At 38.8% G+C, this 16,413-nt stretch overlaps 1 protein-coding gene across 1 annotated transcript in view; it reads left to right on the forward strand.

Moving 5' to 3' along the window:
* Positions 1 to 16,413, forward strand: part of GALNT5 (polypeptide N-acetylgalactosaminyltransferase 5) — a 49,636-nt gene that overhangs the window by 15,781 nt on the left and 17,442 nt on the right. The window contains exons 2-5 of the mRNA XM_049887270.1: positions 6,170 to 6,336; positions 8,391 to 8,510; positions 14,214 to 14,349; positions 14,933 to 15,052. Coding sequence (XP_049743227.1) covers positions 6,170 to 6,336; positions 8,391 to 8,510; positions 14,214 to 14,349; positions 14,933 to 15,052 — 543 coding nt within the window. The remainder of the gene's footprint in view (positions 1 to 6,169; positions 6,337 to 8,390; positions 8,511 to 14,213; positions 14,350 to 14,932; positions 15,053 to 16,413) is intronic.

The following is a 16,413-nucleotide window of genomic DNA, read 5'->3' on the forward strand; positions in this document are numbered from 1 at the left end:
GGTAGGTTTGCCCTACTCTCTAGGACATTCAGGATGTAAAAGATAAGGAAATAAAATCCAATAAATTAACGATATTGCTGAAACTCAGGTGGCCATAATAAAAAAATAATGGGAGAGCAACAGAATTTTGATAGGAGATTAGAGAAGGCTTCTCTGTGGAGACAGTACTTAAGCTAAGACCTAAATTAGTTGTGGAAACTAATGGAAGCCAGTCATGAAGGGCTGGGGTTGTTAAGCAAGCTTGTTAAGGAAATAACAAAAGCTGAAGGATTTTGACATCTTTCAAGGCACGAAAGAAGACCTGTCTGGCTGGAGTGGAGTGTGAGAGGGACGGGATGACAGGCAGTTGTAAAGATGGACAGGAGCTACTGAATACTGGGTCCTTTAGGCTACATTAAAAATTCTGATTTTTTTTTTTAATGGCCTTTAGGAATTCACTGGGAAACAGGAAACTGGAGAGTGGTATGGATGTGGGCAAGGGTAGAATTAGAGCAGCCTGTTAGGAGGCTTCAGCAAAAATACTGGAAAAAGATGATGGAAGCTCAAGAACTAAGGGTTGCAATGGTAGAGATATAAAGACATTGAAGCTGAAATGTATTTTGGTAATATAATGGATATGTGTTGATGATAGATTGGTTTAATCTATCAGGAAGAGGGTAAAGTTTAGGATGACATCCATGTTTCTGCTTTTGCAGCAAGGTAGATGATGATGCCATTGAGTAAGAGGGGAAAATGCAGAGAAACTGGTCGAGTTGGGTGGGGTGAAATCAAGATTTCAGTTTCGGACATATTGACTTAGTTACTCAGTGCTGGCATAATAAAGTACCACAAATGGGTGGCTTTAAAGAACAAATTTATTTTCTCACAGTTCAAGAGGCTAGAAACCTGAATTTAGGGCACAGCTCTAGGGAGAGGACCTTCCTTTTTGGCAAACATGAGAGTTCCTCGACAATTCTTGGTGTCTGTTTCACTTGTGTGTGCCTCTGTATATTCAGCTCTTTTATAATTAAGAAGTAATTAGGTTCATGACTCACCCTACCTGGTTATGACCCAATTAACATAACAAAGAAAACCCTGTTTCTAAACAGAATCATATCCAAGAGTCTAGGGGCCAGGACTTCAATACAGATTTTTGGGAGGACTCAAATTCAAGCCATAAAACATGTTATATGTAAGATGCATGTGAGACATTCCCAACTTTAAGACTCTTCTGTTTAGAGATAAGAGGGAGAGAAAGCTGGCAGAAGACTAAAGAAAAAAAGCTAGTGAGTGATTGATTGATGGGTGAAAACCGGGAGGATAAAATGTCTCAAAGGAAAAAAAAAAAAGAAGGAGTGTTTTAAGGAGACGATACTGGTCATTTGTTTATTTGCACGTTACCATAGCCATGATCTTTTCAATCACCTCATATGCATATGCAACCTGGGCAATAAAAAAGGATCGATGTATTTGAAGAATATTGAATATACTGTGGACTTCCAGAAAAACAAATCAGACTTGGAAGAAGAAGTACAGCCAGAATGTTACTTAGATGCAAAGATGTTTACTTTGGACACGTCATCAGGAAAGACCAGTGCTTAGAAAAGGATATCACATTTGTTAAAGGAGAGGGTCAGCAAAAAGGAGGGAAACCTTTAATGAAATTGATTGACACAATAACCACAACAATCATGAAGGTGGCATGGGATCAGGCAATGTTTCATTCTGTTATATATATGGTAGCCGAGTCAGAGCTGACTTGAAATAGTAACTAACAACACACTGGTCAATTGAATCAACTGTGACTGTAAGGTTGATTAATGTTGGGAGAAAGGCCTTGCTCCATCAATAATCTTATCAATCACTGATTTTTCTTCCAACTCTCCACTTTATTGACACCTTCCTTAAAACCTATAAATATGATTCTGTCACTTCCTACTCAAGAGAGTGAGGGAGAACAGGGATGAAAATTTTATTCTGCATCCCACCTAGCTACCCTACCTCTCCCCTTCCCAGGTTCCCTCCAAAACAGTCTACTATGGGAATCTCCATTCCTTCACCTACCTTTTGCTCTCTAATTCTTTGCACCTAGCTCTACCTACTCTGTCCTTGGGAAATGTTAGTCTCATCACCTCCAGTCTTTGAAATTAACCACCAGAGACAGTGAGAATTAGAGTTTCACATTAGAGGTTTTTTGCTCCTTGAAGGAAATTTCAGAGTTTGAAAGTTTGTCAGGTCTCAGTCCTTCAATTTTTAGAATTCTTGGCAATCGTGCAAGTAAATAATATATTCTTTTATTTAAGGCTAGGAAGTCCCTCAGTTCATATTCTTCCCTCGTTTGTCTAATTAATTTTCCTTTTATAATTGAGTTTCAATATTATAATTTATAATTTGGCATTATCCATTTAACATTTTCGTGGACTTCAATGTGTAAATTCCAAAATCTCAAACTTCAAACGTAGTGAATAAAAATGCATTCCCCTCCTTTATTAACTCTGTAAATGTGAAGTAAACTTACTGTTTGTTGCGGGGTGGTTGGGCACCCACCCATTCAAAGAAATAATACATGTCTTCTCCCCTCAAAAGAAAATTCCTTACTTATTTAAACCCTTATAATAGGAAGAATAAATGCCCACCCCCCGAGGAGGTAAGTCACTCCTTATCCCCAGAACCTGTGAATATTACTTTACTTGGCAAAAGAGTGGATATTAACTTATAGAGCGAAAGATGAGATTAGGTTCAGGGTCTTAAAAGGAGTTTAACCTGAGTTATCCATGTAGGCTGTAAATGCAATTAAGTGTATGCTTATAAGAGAAAGGTAGAGGGAGTTTCCACACAGAGACAGACACAGAGGGGAAGGTGATGTGAAGATAGAGGCAGACATTGGAGTGACGCAGTCACAAGCCAAAGAATGCTGACAAAAACTGGAAGTGTCAAGGAACAGATTCTGCCCTGGGGCCTCCAGAGAGGGTGTGGCCCTGTCGACACATTGATTTTGGACTTGTGGCCTCTGGAACTGTGAGAGAATGAGTTTCTCTTATTTTAAGCCACTAAGTTTGTGGTAATTTCTGTGGCATCTACAGGAAACTGAAACAGCCCTTAATTGAAGTAAAGACTATCATATAGTATTCAGATATGCCAGTTCATGGATCCTTTGTGTGAAATCAAATCAGTTTAGGCATCCTATTATTTTATGTTAACATAATATGCCTGATCACTAGCTCAATAAGTGTTATTTTGATTTCTGTCAGCTGAAGATTCAGGTCATCCTTTTATTGGCCCTCGATTTATTATTATTATTTTAAGATTAAGTTTTGTTTTGTAAGATACAGATTCCCAGGTACTGACCTCTGGAATCAATTTTCTGGGGCTAAGGGATTTGGAATGTATGTTTTTCTAAGGCTTCATAGGTTATTTTGATGACTGATAATTCAAGGAAACCACTGAAATTACAAACTGTAGCTGCCTTGCTTACCAGTTCTTAAGAGTGCAATGGTTAAGCACTTGGCTGCTATCCAAAAGGTTGTCAACTAAAACTCACCTAGCGACTCCACAGTAGAAAGAGGTGGTGATTTGCTTCCATAAAGATTACAGCCTAGGAAACCCTGTAGGGCAGTTCTACTCTGTCACATGGAGTCGCTATGAGTTGAAGTTGACTCGACAACACCAAATACCGAATTTGTCAGATATACACTAGGTAAATTTTACTTAATATTTTTGCATTTAATCTTACAAGTAGATTTTTAATCTCTGCTTTGTAGTTGGCAAATTCAGGTTCAAAGAAGATACATAACTTCTTTAAGCCAGTAATTGAGAGTTCCAAAACCAATGCTCTTAGTGCAGAAAAATCAGCATAGTGCAGTGGAATAAGAACTGTGGTTGTTCACATCCCCTGTGCATCCTTTCTAGATGTACCAACATCTTGGGTAAGTCATTTAACTCCTCTAGCTGCAGTTTGGAGACCCTGGTGGCATAGTGGTTAAGTGCTACTGCTGCTAAACAAAAGGTCAGCAGATGAAATTCACCCAGTGCTCCTTGGAAACTCTGTGGGGCAGTTCTATTCTGTCCTATAGGGTTGCTAGGAGTTGAAATCAACTCGACAGAAATGGGTTTGGTTTTTTTTTTTTTTTTTAGCTGTAGTTTAAAGGAGCTCTGGTGGCACAGTAGTTAAGCATTCAGCTGTTAATCCAAAGGTTGGCAGTTCAAATCCACCAACTGCTCCACGGAAGAAAGATGTGGTAGTCTGCTTCCATAAAAATTTACAATATTTTTATGCAAATAACATGCACCTTCTACATTTGTTTGCCCACTGTGCCCTCCCCAAGATGTATTTTCACAAGTGCACGCACTGTGCTAATTTTTTAAGGGGGAGGGCATGATCGGCAAACAAACGTAAAAGGCAGCATGTGTTATTTCTGTAAAAATATTGGCACAGACTTGGAAACTCTATGGGGCGGTTCTACTGTGTCCTATAGGGTCACTAGGAGTTGGAATCAACTCCGTGGCAATGGGTTTGGTTTTTTGGTTAGCTGAAGTTTTCTCAATTTGAAGAGAATAATAATATATACTTCAAGCAGTTATAAAGATTAAATTATGTACATCATAGTACTGTGCCAACTGTAAAATGCCATGTAAATATGGGGAACAACTAACTGATAAACTGCTGTCACTGAGGTACACAGTAGTTGAGGGAGAGGAAACCAGACACTTACTCATAGTGGGTTGTTTTTAAGCAAATTACTTCCTGTATTTTTATGGCGGGAGGGAGAAAAAGTGTTAAAATGGTTTCTAATGAAGTCAAATATTTAAATGGTGAATGATTAATGTGTTTAGTAGAGACAAAATAAACTAATAAACAATTTTTTTTTTAAGTGTAGCTATGTTACCTGTCAGAAACATTGGCTCCCACAAAATGCTACATCTGCTGCTAATCGCTATTAAAACAAAACCCAGTGCCTTTGAGTCGATTCCGACTCATAGCGATCCTATAGGACAGAGTAGAACTGCCCCCCCAGTCACTATTATTATTGTGGAATTAATCCTTCCTGAGTGGTTATTTCTGGAACCAACTGGGCCATGGTTCAAGTCCCAACTTTGCCATTTACTAACAGTATAATCATGAACTAGTTTCTCTCTGATTTTGATTTTTCATCTAGGCAAGGGAAAGGATGATGCTGGTGGCTTGAGTATTAAATTGAAATAATGCAGACTGTCCATAACATTTTTGATCATCCTCATCATCATTAATTGTTACTTTACTAACAGTAGTTGTGATGGGATGATGGAAAATCCTCTTTGTGAGGTTCCACTGGGTACTGCCCAGTAGAGAGTAAGACAGGAGGGAGATGGGGGCAGAAGTACCAGCAGTGAGGCAGTATGAACTGCAGGGCATGGAAAAAATCCAAGACCAATAGCAACCCATCCTAATACCAACTCGCACTGTAACCCTGTTCTTTTATGCCAGCAAAATGTTTTCAACTGTGGCTCCTCTGTAGCAGAGAGCATCTCAGCAAGGAACTTTCAGATAGATAGGGAAGCTGAAGAGAGTATAATTATTCAGCATATTTATAGTGTGCCATAAATATATCCACATGAAGAGTGGGGAAAAGAATATATCCTTTGACACTCAGAAGATGGCCACTTGGAAGGGCAGTCATGAACTATTTTGTAGCATTAAATAAACCAGAAGTTTCCCTTGTGAGGTATAATTTAATAATGATAACAATAACTACCATTTAGTAGATTCCTGTGCTAAGCAGTATGCTAGATATTTTATGTGCGTTATCGGTAAACTTCACCATATTCTATAAAATAGGAACAATGACCTCATTTTACAAATGAGAAAACTGAAGCTTAGAGAGATTAAGTAGGTACCAATGGATAAAGATCTGTGGAATATTGGAGGTGGCATTCCAACTGGAGTTTAACCACCTGAAGAGCCCATGTTCTTTCCACTACATGATGCCTCCACAGAAGGCATTGCTAATCCTGTTATAGCAACTACTGTTACTGGTTATGCTTTCTCTTCTCTTTTATTTTCCTTGTACCATTTCCTTCTCCCCCAACAAAAAAGCACATGATAAAATCATCCTTGAGAGATCTACGTATACAATTCTACTCTGCGACTTTCAAAAACATCTTTTGGATCTTATTAGCACATCTCTTGTGCTCTGCTTGTGTTCCGTTCCAGGTGTGCAGAACAGCTAGTTCACAGTAACCTCCCAACCACCAGCGTTATCATGTGCTTTGTGGATGAAGTATGGTCCACTCTCCTGAGGTCTGTTCACAGTGTCCTCAACCGCTCTCCTCCACACCTCATCAAGGAGATTCTGCTGGTGGATGACTTCAGCACCAAAGGTAAGAAAACAACTCAAGCTTTCTTCTGAAAAACCAAAGTTTGATATCAGGCAATTGCAGTTTGGATGACAGAATTATAGGACAATTTGATGAAGCATACAGAGCCCTCGTGGCGCTGTGTTTAAAGTGCTCAGCTGCTAACCCAAAGGTCAGCAATTTGAACCCTTAAGCTGCTCCACAGAAGAAAGATGTGGCAGTCTGCTTCTGTAAAGATTTACGGCCTTGGAAACCCTATGGGGCAGTTCTACTCTGTCCTCTAGGGTCACTATGAGTCGGAATCAACTCAATGGCAATGGGTTTGGGTTTTAATTTGGTGAAGCATAAACATTTTACCAATGGTAAATCATTGTTTTATGTGGTGCCTTAGAGAGATAAGTCTAACAGTATATGGGCTATAAAAGTCAGCTCTAAAAATTGTCCTGAATCCTTTCATTCAGCCTGCTGTCTCAGGCTTCTCCTCAGCTGCGAGGAGTGATTTTCTATCACCAGCTTCTTGCAGATGGGCACTTTGAAGTGCCAGAGACTCGAGGATATCCTATATAATTGTACAAATACCTTTTAATACAATCCAACAGGCAAATATCTTGCAATTAATGGGGTGTTTTTCCTACAGGTAATGACTAGAGTTGGAGTTAGTCTCTAGGGAAAATAAAGACACAGGCCATCTATGGTTTCTTCCTCGAGAACAATGCATATCATACATTCAACCAACTGTTGAGAAAACAAATTGCCACTGGGATTAGAGATGAAGTTCCAACAGAATTCGAAGGCAGAATCCACCAAAGCCTTTCTGCCTGTTGTTATTTATTGCAGTGAGGAATTTCACTCTTAGGGTTGTCCAACAAATTGTGCATGTGGGTGGTCTCACAGGCCCCATGACCACACACATTACAGACTTCTAAAATTCAACCCACCTCAGAAAGTTTTAGAAAATAGTAAAAGGATGGCAACCTTAATAGAAAAGCTTAGCTTTGATCTGTGACCACAGTGGTTTGAGCCAGTTTCCTTAGCCTCAGAGTTCCTTCTAGAACCACACAATGCTTAGAGAGCATTGAGATGCCTGAGGAAAACTAGTTTAAAATTTTAAGTGGCCTTGAAAGCTTAAACAGAAATAGTATCCAGTTACCAAGTCAATAAAAGTCTCTTTGTGAGAGCCAGATCCAGATTTTATGGGATCTGAAACTTTTTCAGTATTAGAAAAATAACATAAAATTACAAATACAAAATTAATAGAAAAGTAAGCAGTGGACGTTTTCCTGGAAGCTCTCCCTACTTGGGACAGCTGTTAATAGCTTAATTACACACAGAAGTGACTGCATGCCACATAAATATAACAATGAAACCCCCCAAAATATTCCTCTAGCTGAATCCTTCTACAGCCCCCCAGCAAGAGAGGGGAGATGTGATGAACGGGAGTGTCAAAGCGGAAAGTGGTGGTGATTGTGACTGCTTGCTGTTACGATATCTTTTGGGGGGTTGTGTGCAAATTGTAAAATTTGCACACATTTCTAAACCTCCTGCCTGAGTTTTGGAAGTGGCCTTTGCAAGTGGGGGTCTTGAAGCCTGAGCAGCATTTGCTTAAAGGTAAATCTGTCCCCACCCTGATAAATACTCAGGAAATACGAGCTCTCCTCAGTATAATGTGGCAACACTAAAGAGATTTGGGATTTGAAGAATCAGGCAGCTTATAACATTGAACTCAGACAAAAATCCATTCAAGAAAATGACATCAGAAAAGAAAATCGTGGCTCCAAGGAATAACATTTAGTGACTATAGTAAATGTTGGGAACTCTGGTGGCTTAGTGGCTAAGAGCTACAGCTGCTGACCAAAAGGTTGGTAGTTTGAATCCATCAGGCGCTCCTTGGAAACCCTCTGGGGCAGTTCTACTCTGTCCCTTAGGGTCACTATGAGTCGGAATCGACTCGACGGCAATGGGTTTTATGTGTTATAGTAAATGTTTTTAGAATTTGACATTGGGGAGGCATTTCTTCTGGAATTATCCAGACCTTAGTTAATCTAATTGTTTCCTTACCTCTGCCCACTCTGATATAGACTACCTAAAAGATAATTTGGATAAATACATGTCTCAGTTTCCAAAAGTTCGGATACTTCGCCTCAAAGAGAGACATGGCTTAATAAGAGCCAGGCTGGCGGGAGCACAGAATGCAACAGGTAAGAAGCTACTAATCTTTTTTTTTTGGTTATATTTTATTTTAATATTTTTCAAGCATACAGCAAATTTTAAAGTGTAGTACAGTGAATGCACATATATCCATCACTTAATTTAACCAATTTTTAACATTTTGTAATATGTGCTTTATCACATACACACACACATCCAGTTATATAAACATACCTTTTTTTCTGAACCTTTGAAAAGAAATCTACAGATATCATGATGTTGAACCCTAGATACTTCAGCAGGCATCTTGGAAGAAAATCAACACTCTCTTACACGAGCACAACTTTCATACCAAATACCACCTAATAGACATGCTCTTGCTCAAGGTTCCTGACCTGCTCACAAAATGTTTTGTATAGCTTTCTTCTTTCTTTCTTTCTTCTTCTTTTTATAATTTAGGTTATAATTAAGCTTCATGCACAGCATTTTGTTATCTAGTCTCTTTATTCTCTTTTAATCTAGAATAGTCGATCTGTACACACTCTGTAATCATGACATTGATTTTTTTTTTTTAAGAGTCCAGGCCATTTGTTTGGTAGAATTGACCACATTGGAAATGTTTCTGATTGTTTCCTCATATTAGCTACAGGATAACTGTCTTTGGCATGAATACTACATAGATGGTAGAAATTGTGGACTTACTGCTTCAAATCAAGAGATACAAAATGTCAGGCTTTCCCGTTGCTTGCTGGTGAAACTAATTTTTTCACTTGGTTAAGGTGTTGACAACCAAATGGGTCCCTTTGGAGTAAAAAGTAATTTGTGGGATGCTACCTTGATCCATGTGACTATCCTGTTTCTCCTATAATATTTTGTCCAATGGTTTAGCATCCATTGATGACCCTTGTCTGAAGCAATTACTACACAATTATTACACTGAGGTTCACGAAATTGTGTTTTTTCTAATTCTATCATTTTTTCTTTTATTAATTGCAAAGATGAGCTCCCCTACACTCATTCTCTTTCTCTCTCTTTGTTCTCCTCTCACCCCTCACCTCCCATCACTATGGACTTGTGGTTTAAAAAAAAAAAAAATTCAATGTGTATATTGCTAGCATTATTCTTTTTGGTACTCAAATTGCCCCAGATTTGTCTACTGGGAGCCCCTTCAAGCCTGAACCTTTTTGACTTGACCCCATTGGTATTTGAGGTGTTCAGATTCTGTTAATTCTTGAATCCTTACCGCCCATTAATTTCTTTTCTCTGACCTATATCTGCTCTTTGTAGAGCCCTTTCTGCTTTCCCAAAGGGCAGTTTGCCTTCCTTTCCTCTCCTCTCCTCTCTATAATGTATGGATGTTGGTAGGTGAATGGAAGGAAGTGAATCTTCTTTGTTCTTGAGTATTCTAAAAATAACATCAAACATTTTGTTTCATTTTTAACATTCTTCTATGGAAGAAGCTGGGTCCCTGTAATAATAGGTGACCTTATATAGCACTTACTATATGCCAGGTACCATTCTAAGCACTCTCTATATTGACTGACTTAATCCTCACAATAATTCTATAAGGTTAATGTTGTTGTTCTATGCCATGAATTCTATTCTGACTCATAGGAACCCTATAGGACAGAGTAGAACTGCCCTATAGGGTTTCCTAGACTGAAATCTTTATGGGAGCAGACCACCAGGTCTTTTCTCCTGCAAAGCCACTGGCAGGTTGGAACCACCCACCTTTAGGTTAGCAGTCAAGTGCTTAAACCATTGTACCACCAGGGCTCCTGTCTATGAGGTTGTTGTTGCATGCCATCAGTCTATTCGGACTCATAGCAACCCTACAGGACAGAGTAGAACTGCCCCATAGGATTTTGTAGGATGTCATCTTCACAGGAACAGATTACCACATCTTTTTTCCCATGGGAGAGCTGGTGGGTCTGAATCACTGACCTATTGGTTAGCAGCAGAGCCCTTTAGGCATTGCACCACCAGGGCTCCTGTCTATGAGGTAGGATGGTCATTTTCCCCATTCTACAAATGAGGATCTGGAAGCACAGTGAGGTTATGATTTGCTGAAAATCTCCCAGCTAGTAAGTGTTGGAATCGTGATTGGAATCCAGACATCCTGATGCTAGAATCTTTACTTTTATCTACTACACTGTGCTGCCTCTAAACATTTAGCCACCGTTCTGCCTCTGTAAGCTGTGGTGTCACGGACCTCCACCACCTTGGACTCAAGCATGTTCTGATAGTAAACTATCTGCTCACCTAAGTGTCACTTCCTTGTAACTAGACCCCAAACTTAGAGTTGTTATTATTCAATTTTATTGGCAATTTTATTGTCAACTTAAAATACCCACCACGAAGAGAAGAAATATATTAGCAAACCAGCAGAATAATAGGAACTCTAAATTTGGGGTTTAGTGATGGACGGCAGTCAGAAAAATTAAATAGCATTCCATGTTTAAATTTCTTTGGAAAGTAAATTGTGACCCACAAATGACACAAAGGGAAAAAAATCAAGAAATAGTCTAAGTAAGTAACTTTTGAGCTGGGACCTGGGTGAAGAGCATCCCAGGCAGAAGGAGCAACAAGCAAAAAGGCCTGGTGCAGAAACGTGCTTGGCATATTCAGGGTAAAGAAAGAAGGCCATCATGCATGGTAGGAGTTGGCCATAGCAGAATGGTAAGAGCTATGATCGGGGAGAAGGAAAAAGGCAAGCTCTCTAAAGTTCGTACTTCGTTAAAGAGGTATAGGCATTGTTCTTGGTATAACGTGAAGCCAATGAAGGACATTAAACAAGGGAGTAAAACCTAAAATTTTCTGATTTGCATTTTAAAAGCTCACTCTGGTCACTAAGTGGAGACTTGCACAAGTTCCATTCTTCTCAGTAAGGTATGAGAAAGAAAATAGAGGGTCTAGTTAGCAGGCTATTGTAGTTGTCTAGGAACCTTCAACTAGGGAGTTACCAGGGCAGATGGGGGATGTGGACAGATTCAGAATGTATGGAGCCTACAGGGCTTGCCATCATGACAGGGTGGGAAGAGATTAAGAATAAAAGGAATCAAAGATGAACCCTAGGATTGGAATCTGTGCATTTGGATGTGTAGCAGGTCCATAACTGGAGAAGCAGGTTTGGGGTTGCAAATGAGTTCTGATTTTTTTCCAATTAAGTTTGAAATGACCCTTAGACCTCCATGTGGAGAAAATTGATGAATACTAGATAGAAAATGTGCTGTTTATAGAAAATTTTTTCTCTGCCTGCAGGAAGCACAAAATATGCTAATAACGGGCTCCAGGATAGTCCAACCTATAGACAACTTTAGAGACTGCCTTCAGATGTGGCGGGACGACCTCGGTCAAAAACAGCTGCCTAACTGGCCCGTTCAAGTGCATGTAGTTTCAACCATAAAATAATTCCTTTGGATTTAGATTCCTGTAAAACATAAATTTGTCATTGATTAGCACCTTGAGCACATTAGTTCAGTTTGACACAGTAACTTTGAAACTATTTTGACAATGACCCAGGTTAAGAAATAAATTTTACATCACAACGCCATATACATGTAGATTCCACATGTAACTATAGCAGCCATCTCATGAAATGACAAGTGCAGTGGGATTCTAATACCTTCTTTTCTTTCCTTTTTTTTTTTTTTTCTTTTCTTTTAATTTTGGCGATAATGCAACTCCAGTAAATTGATTTAATAACCCACAAAGGGGTCACAACTTCCCGTCTGAAAAACCACAGCTAGGTATATCTTAACTGCTTGCCTCTACTTAATAGCAACTAGTTTGGTTTTGGTTTTTTACCTAGCGGAGCTGTGTTTCTCAAAATAGCTGAGAGGGACTTTTTTCACTCTAATTTCCATTTTTGCACGCAGTAGTTAAGAGCTCGGCTGCTAACCAAAAGGTTGGCACTTGGAATCTACCAGCCGCTCCTTGGAAACTCTATGGGGCCATTCTACTCTGTCCTGTAGGGTCGCTATGAGTTGGGATGAGTTTGGTTTTATTTTTGTTTTTTATCATATATATATATATATATAAATGTGTAATATAATACAAATAAATTACCTGAAAAATAAATGGAAAAACCATTGATATATAAAACACAAGCCCATTTTTGTTATGTATACCTATATATGACGTATGTTATATATACATTTTATATATATATTGTTTTGGTAAACATATATATGCAGTCAATAGATAATAAATTATTCTGGCAAATTGCTATGAAGTTTCAAAACATTTGCTCTCAATTTCTGATCCTATCTCCCTGTAGACGTCAGGCTCTGAAGCCCACACTTTGAGTAACTTTAGTGAAAGACCGATGCCTGAGAGTTTAGAAAGAAGCAAAAAGGTGTGTCTGAGAAGGATTAGTCACAGCCTAGCCTAAAGGTACATCAGACTGCTCTGAAATGCACCTGACACCTGTGCGGGAACTCAGAAACCCCATAGCTGAGAATATAATCCAGAGACTGGCACTGAGTGAGGGTGGCCAACCTGGTAGGTCCTCTGAGACTCCCTGTGGACATCCTCCAGCCCTCACAAGTAGGGCATAGATAGGAGATAGCTCTGGACCTAAACAGTGCCAGTCTTCAGAGATCAACAAAGATATAAGGGCAAAAATTGCCTCCAGAATGCCTTAGCCAAACAAAAAGTTTGAAGATAAGAATCTGGATCCAGAATCTGACAGGCCTTGACAGCTATAGTTCCCTAAAGATTTACCCTTTAGGATTCAGAGAAAAGGAAATGGAAGCCAGAGGCAAGACTGAGATCATTGACACCAGGATGTGCAGAAATAGAAATCAAGCACCTCATTTTGCTCTCTGGAAGTCTGAAATAATCTTCTACAAAATAATAAAGGGCAAAATGAAAATCTCTCTTGCCATCCTCAATATCTACTACTCATTCAGGTTCCAGAGCAGTATAGTTTCTTTATCAGAATCTAATTCAGGCAAAAAGATCAGGTCTTGTAAGTTTGTTTTAAGGATTAACTAAGACAGCCATGTAGGATGCTTAGAACAGTGTCTCACATAAACACTTGATAAATAATTTGTTACAGGTTATTATTAACCCCCTACACACTCATGGAGACACACACATGGACACACAATCCACTTGTGTAAAAACATTCAGAGCAACGTAGTAGATGGTATTAAGGAAAGAGAGGAGGTTACTTTTACAACTAACAGAAAACAAAAATATTTCTTTAATAAACATTTCTGTCCTTTTATTTCTTTGAAATTTTTTTTTTCTGCCACCATTCTTCCATCATCTCCTAGTGTTGCTGGTTTCTCCATTTTAATTCCCCCCCCTTCTTTATATAAATTGATTTATCCTCTTCATCATTTCTATGGCTGTACTTGTATTTTCAAACTCATCCTGGTCTTCCAGAAAGGAAAGCCTCAACCACCCACTCCCAGAGTTAATGGGACTCACCCTCCTTAGAAGAGACTTCAGCAACTACCTTTAATACTAAGTATTCCCTCTGGAGTCTTGCTACGCATTCTAAATACCCAATCGGTTTCTTCCAGACATAAATGATGTTCACCCTACAGAAATCCTGATGAAAGAATTTTCTCCCATTTCATTATAGAATGAAATTACAGGGACCATGAATTCAGTGAGAAGAAAAGATTACTGCCTTTACAACCAGATTTCTTGAGTAACCCCCAACATCTCTGAACATGAAGGGCACACATTCAGGATACTGCATCTGGAAATGATTGCTTTTTTTGTTTGTTGTTCTCTAGGTGATGTGTTGACATTCTTAGATTCTCACGTGGAATGTAACATTGGTTGGTTGGAACCTCTCTTAGAAAGAGTTTATCTAAGTCGAAAGAAAGTGGCCTGTCCAGTTATTGAAGTCATCAATGATAAGGACATGAGGTAATATTGCCATATTTATAAGTGAGCCTATTCCCACCACTAGCAAATAATAGTGGTCCTAATCCTAATGTGCCCATCTTTGCAAATCTAAGAAATATACAATTTATCCGCTTAAATAAAGTAAAACCCATGACAGATATCTTGGGATAAGAATCAATCAATCCAATAGTTTATTCGGTCACCACAAATTCTTAATCTTAAATACCAAAATCTCCAGATCCTCACTGACTAGTTCTTCCCTCTTTATATTCAGCTAGAGCCAAAAATATTTATTTTCCTTGAGTTCTTCTAATTGTTAGAAACACATACATGGTGCTAAGTCATTGTGTGTGTGTTGTGTTTTTTGTTTCCCCTCAAAAATGGCCAGGACATCATTAAAAAAAAAATATAAGACAAAAACAAGCAAATTACACTCATAAACCTTCAATTGTTATTAAAAATTTTGTGATAGTCTAAAATCATCTTCATACGCACCTGTTTTACTTATTTTAACAAGATATTGAGTTGGGTTGATGAAGAATTCAAAGGTGTATTTGATCTCAGGCAGTAATTTTTTTTTTTTTTTTTTGCTTCCTTGGATTAGTTACATGACAGTGGACAACTTTCAAAGAGGTGTCTTTGTGTGGCCCATGAACTTTGGTTGGAGAACAATTCCTCCAGACGTTGTTGCAAAAAATAGAATTAAAGAAACTGATGTAATAAGGTAAGTATGTGAAATTCAAGACTAGCAGTCACAAATCTTTTTTTTCAAGGCCTAGAAAACAATTCCACAAACCCACTGTATCCTGTTACTCTCTAACATCAAGGATTACAGTTCTAGCCAATAGATGACTAAAAGCAAACAAAATTTTTCTGACAAATTATTTCCCTGCTACCAAACCTCATTTCTTAAATGGTTGATCACATTCTTTTCAGTCCTGAACCTAGAGAAATGCACTAACACTTTTCTTGTTCACCCTGGGTTTGTTGTTGTTGTTGTGTGCTATCTAATCGATTCTGATTCATAGCAACCAAATAGGACACAGTAGAACTGCCCCATAGAGCTTCCAAGACTGTTATCTTTACGGGAGCAGATCACTAGGTCTTTTCTTCCACAGAGCGGCTGGTGGGTTCAAGCCATCAACTTTTCAGTTAGCAGCCAAGCGCTTAACAATTGTGCCATTAGGGCTCCTTCACCCTGAGTTTATTTACCACCAGAGAAACATAAAAATACTTCAATGTGCTGCAAAATTCTGTATAACACATAATATTAAATATGAGTAAAAATTAAAAGAGTAAATAGTAGTAATAGAAATATTGCTGCAATAATAGCTACTGTTAGGATTTTCTTTTAGAATCTAATCCAACATATTCCGCGGGAGGGGTGCCAGCTTCTGTGAATTAACTGAGGAATAATTTTGACCCGAAGCCAAAGCGAAGGGCTTCTTCTTACTTCCCTCAAAGTCTAGAGCTGCAGAAAGGCAGTCAATCAGCCACAGGCAGAGCAGCGGGAGTCCTGAAGCTTCCCCTGCTGGAGAAAGAACCTGAGCAGACACAAGCCAGCAAGTCCCAAGAGAAAGTCGGAGGCTAGACTACACATTGCAGCATATTTTCCTTGAATTTGCCCTTCAGTAACACATACCTCTGCCTTTACCAGATGTGATGCCTTCAGAATTGATACCCTTAGGTAGTAAAGTGGGAGTCCTACCATTTATTAAGCACTATGTGTCAATCACCTTAATAACCCTAGGAGAGAGATGGAGAAGGGTCCCCTTATGGAGATACAGAAATTGAGCCTTAAGAGAGTTAAGAAATTTGTCTAAGAATTCATAGCTAATAAAAGAAGAATTAGGATGTAAACCCAGATTTACCTGAATCTAACACTTTTTCTCTAATCCCACACCTGAAGAACCTCTTTGCTTAATTTGGGCTTCCATTTTGAGGACCAATGTGGTGGCTGAGGCCAGGTTATCATCAAAATAATGTTAGAAAGAGCATGCACTCCGTATAGCCTGGTAAGAATATTTGGGGAGTACAGATAGACTATGTGCATAAACGGGGCACGGGATAGGTTCAAGAGTCACC

This window comes from Elephas maximus, chromosome 6 (assembly GCF_024166365.1).
Source record: "Elephas maximus indicus isolate mEleMax1 chromosome 6, mEleMax1 primary haplotype, whole genome shotgun sequence".
Lineage (NCBI taxonomy): Eukaryota > Metazoa > Chordata > Mammalia > Proboscidea > Elephantidae > Elephas > Elephas maximus.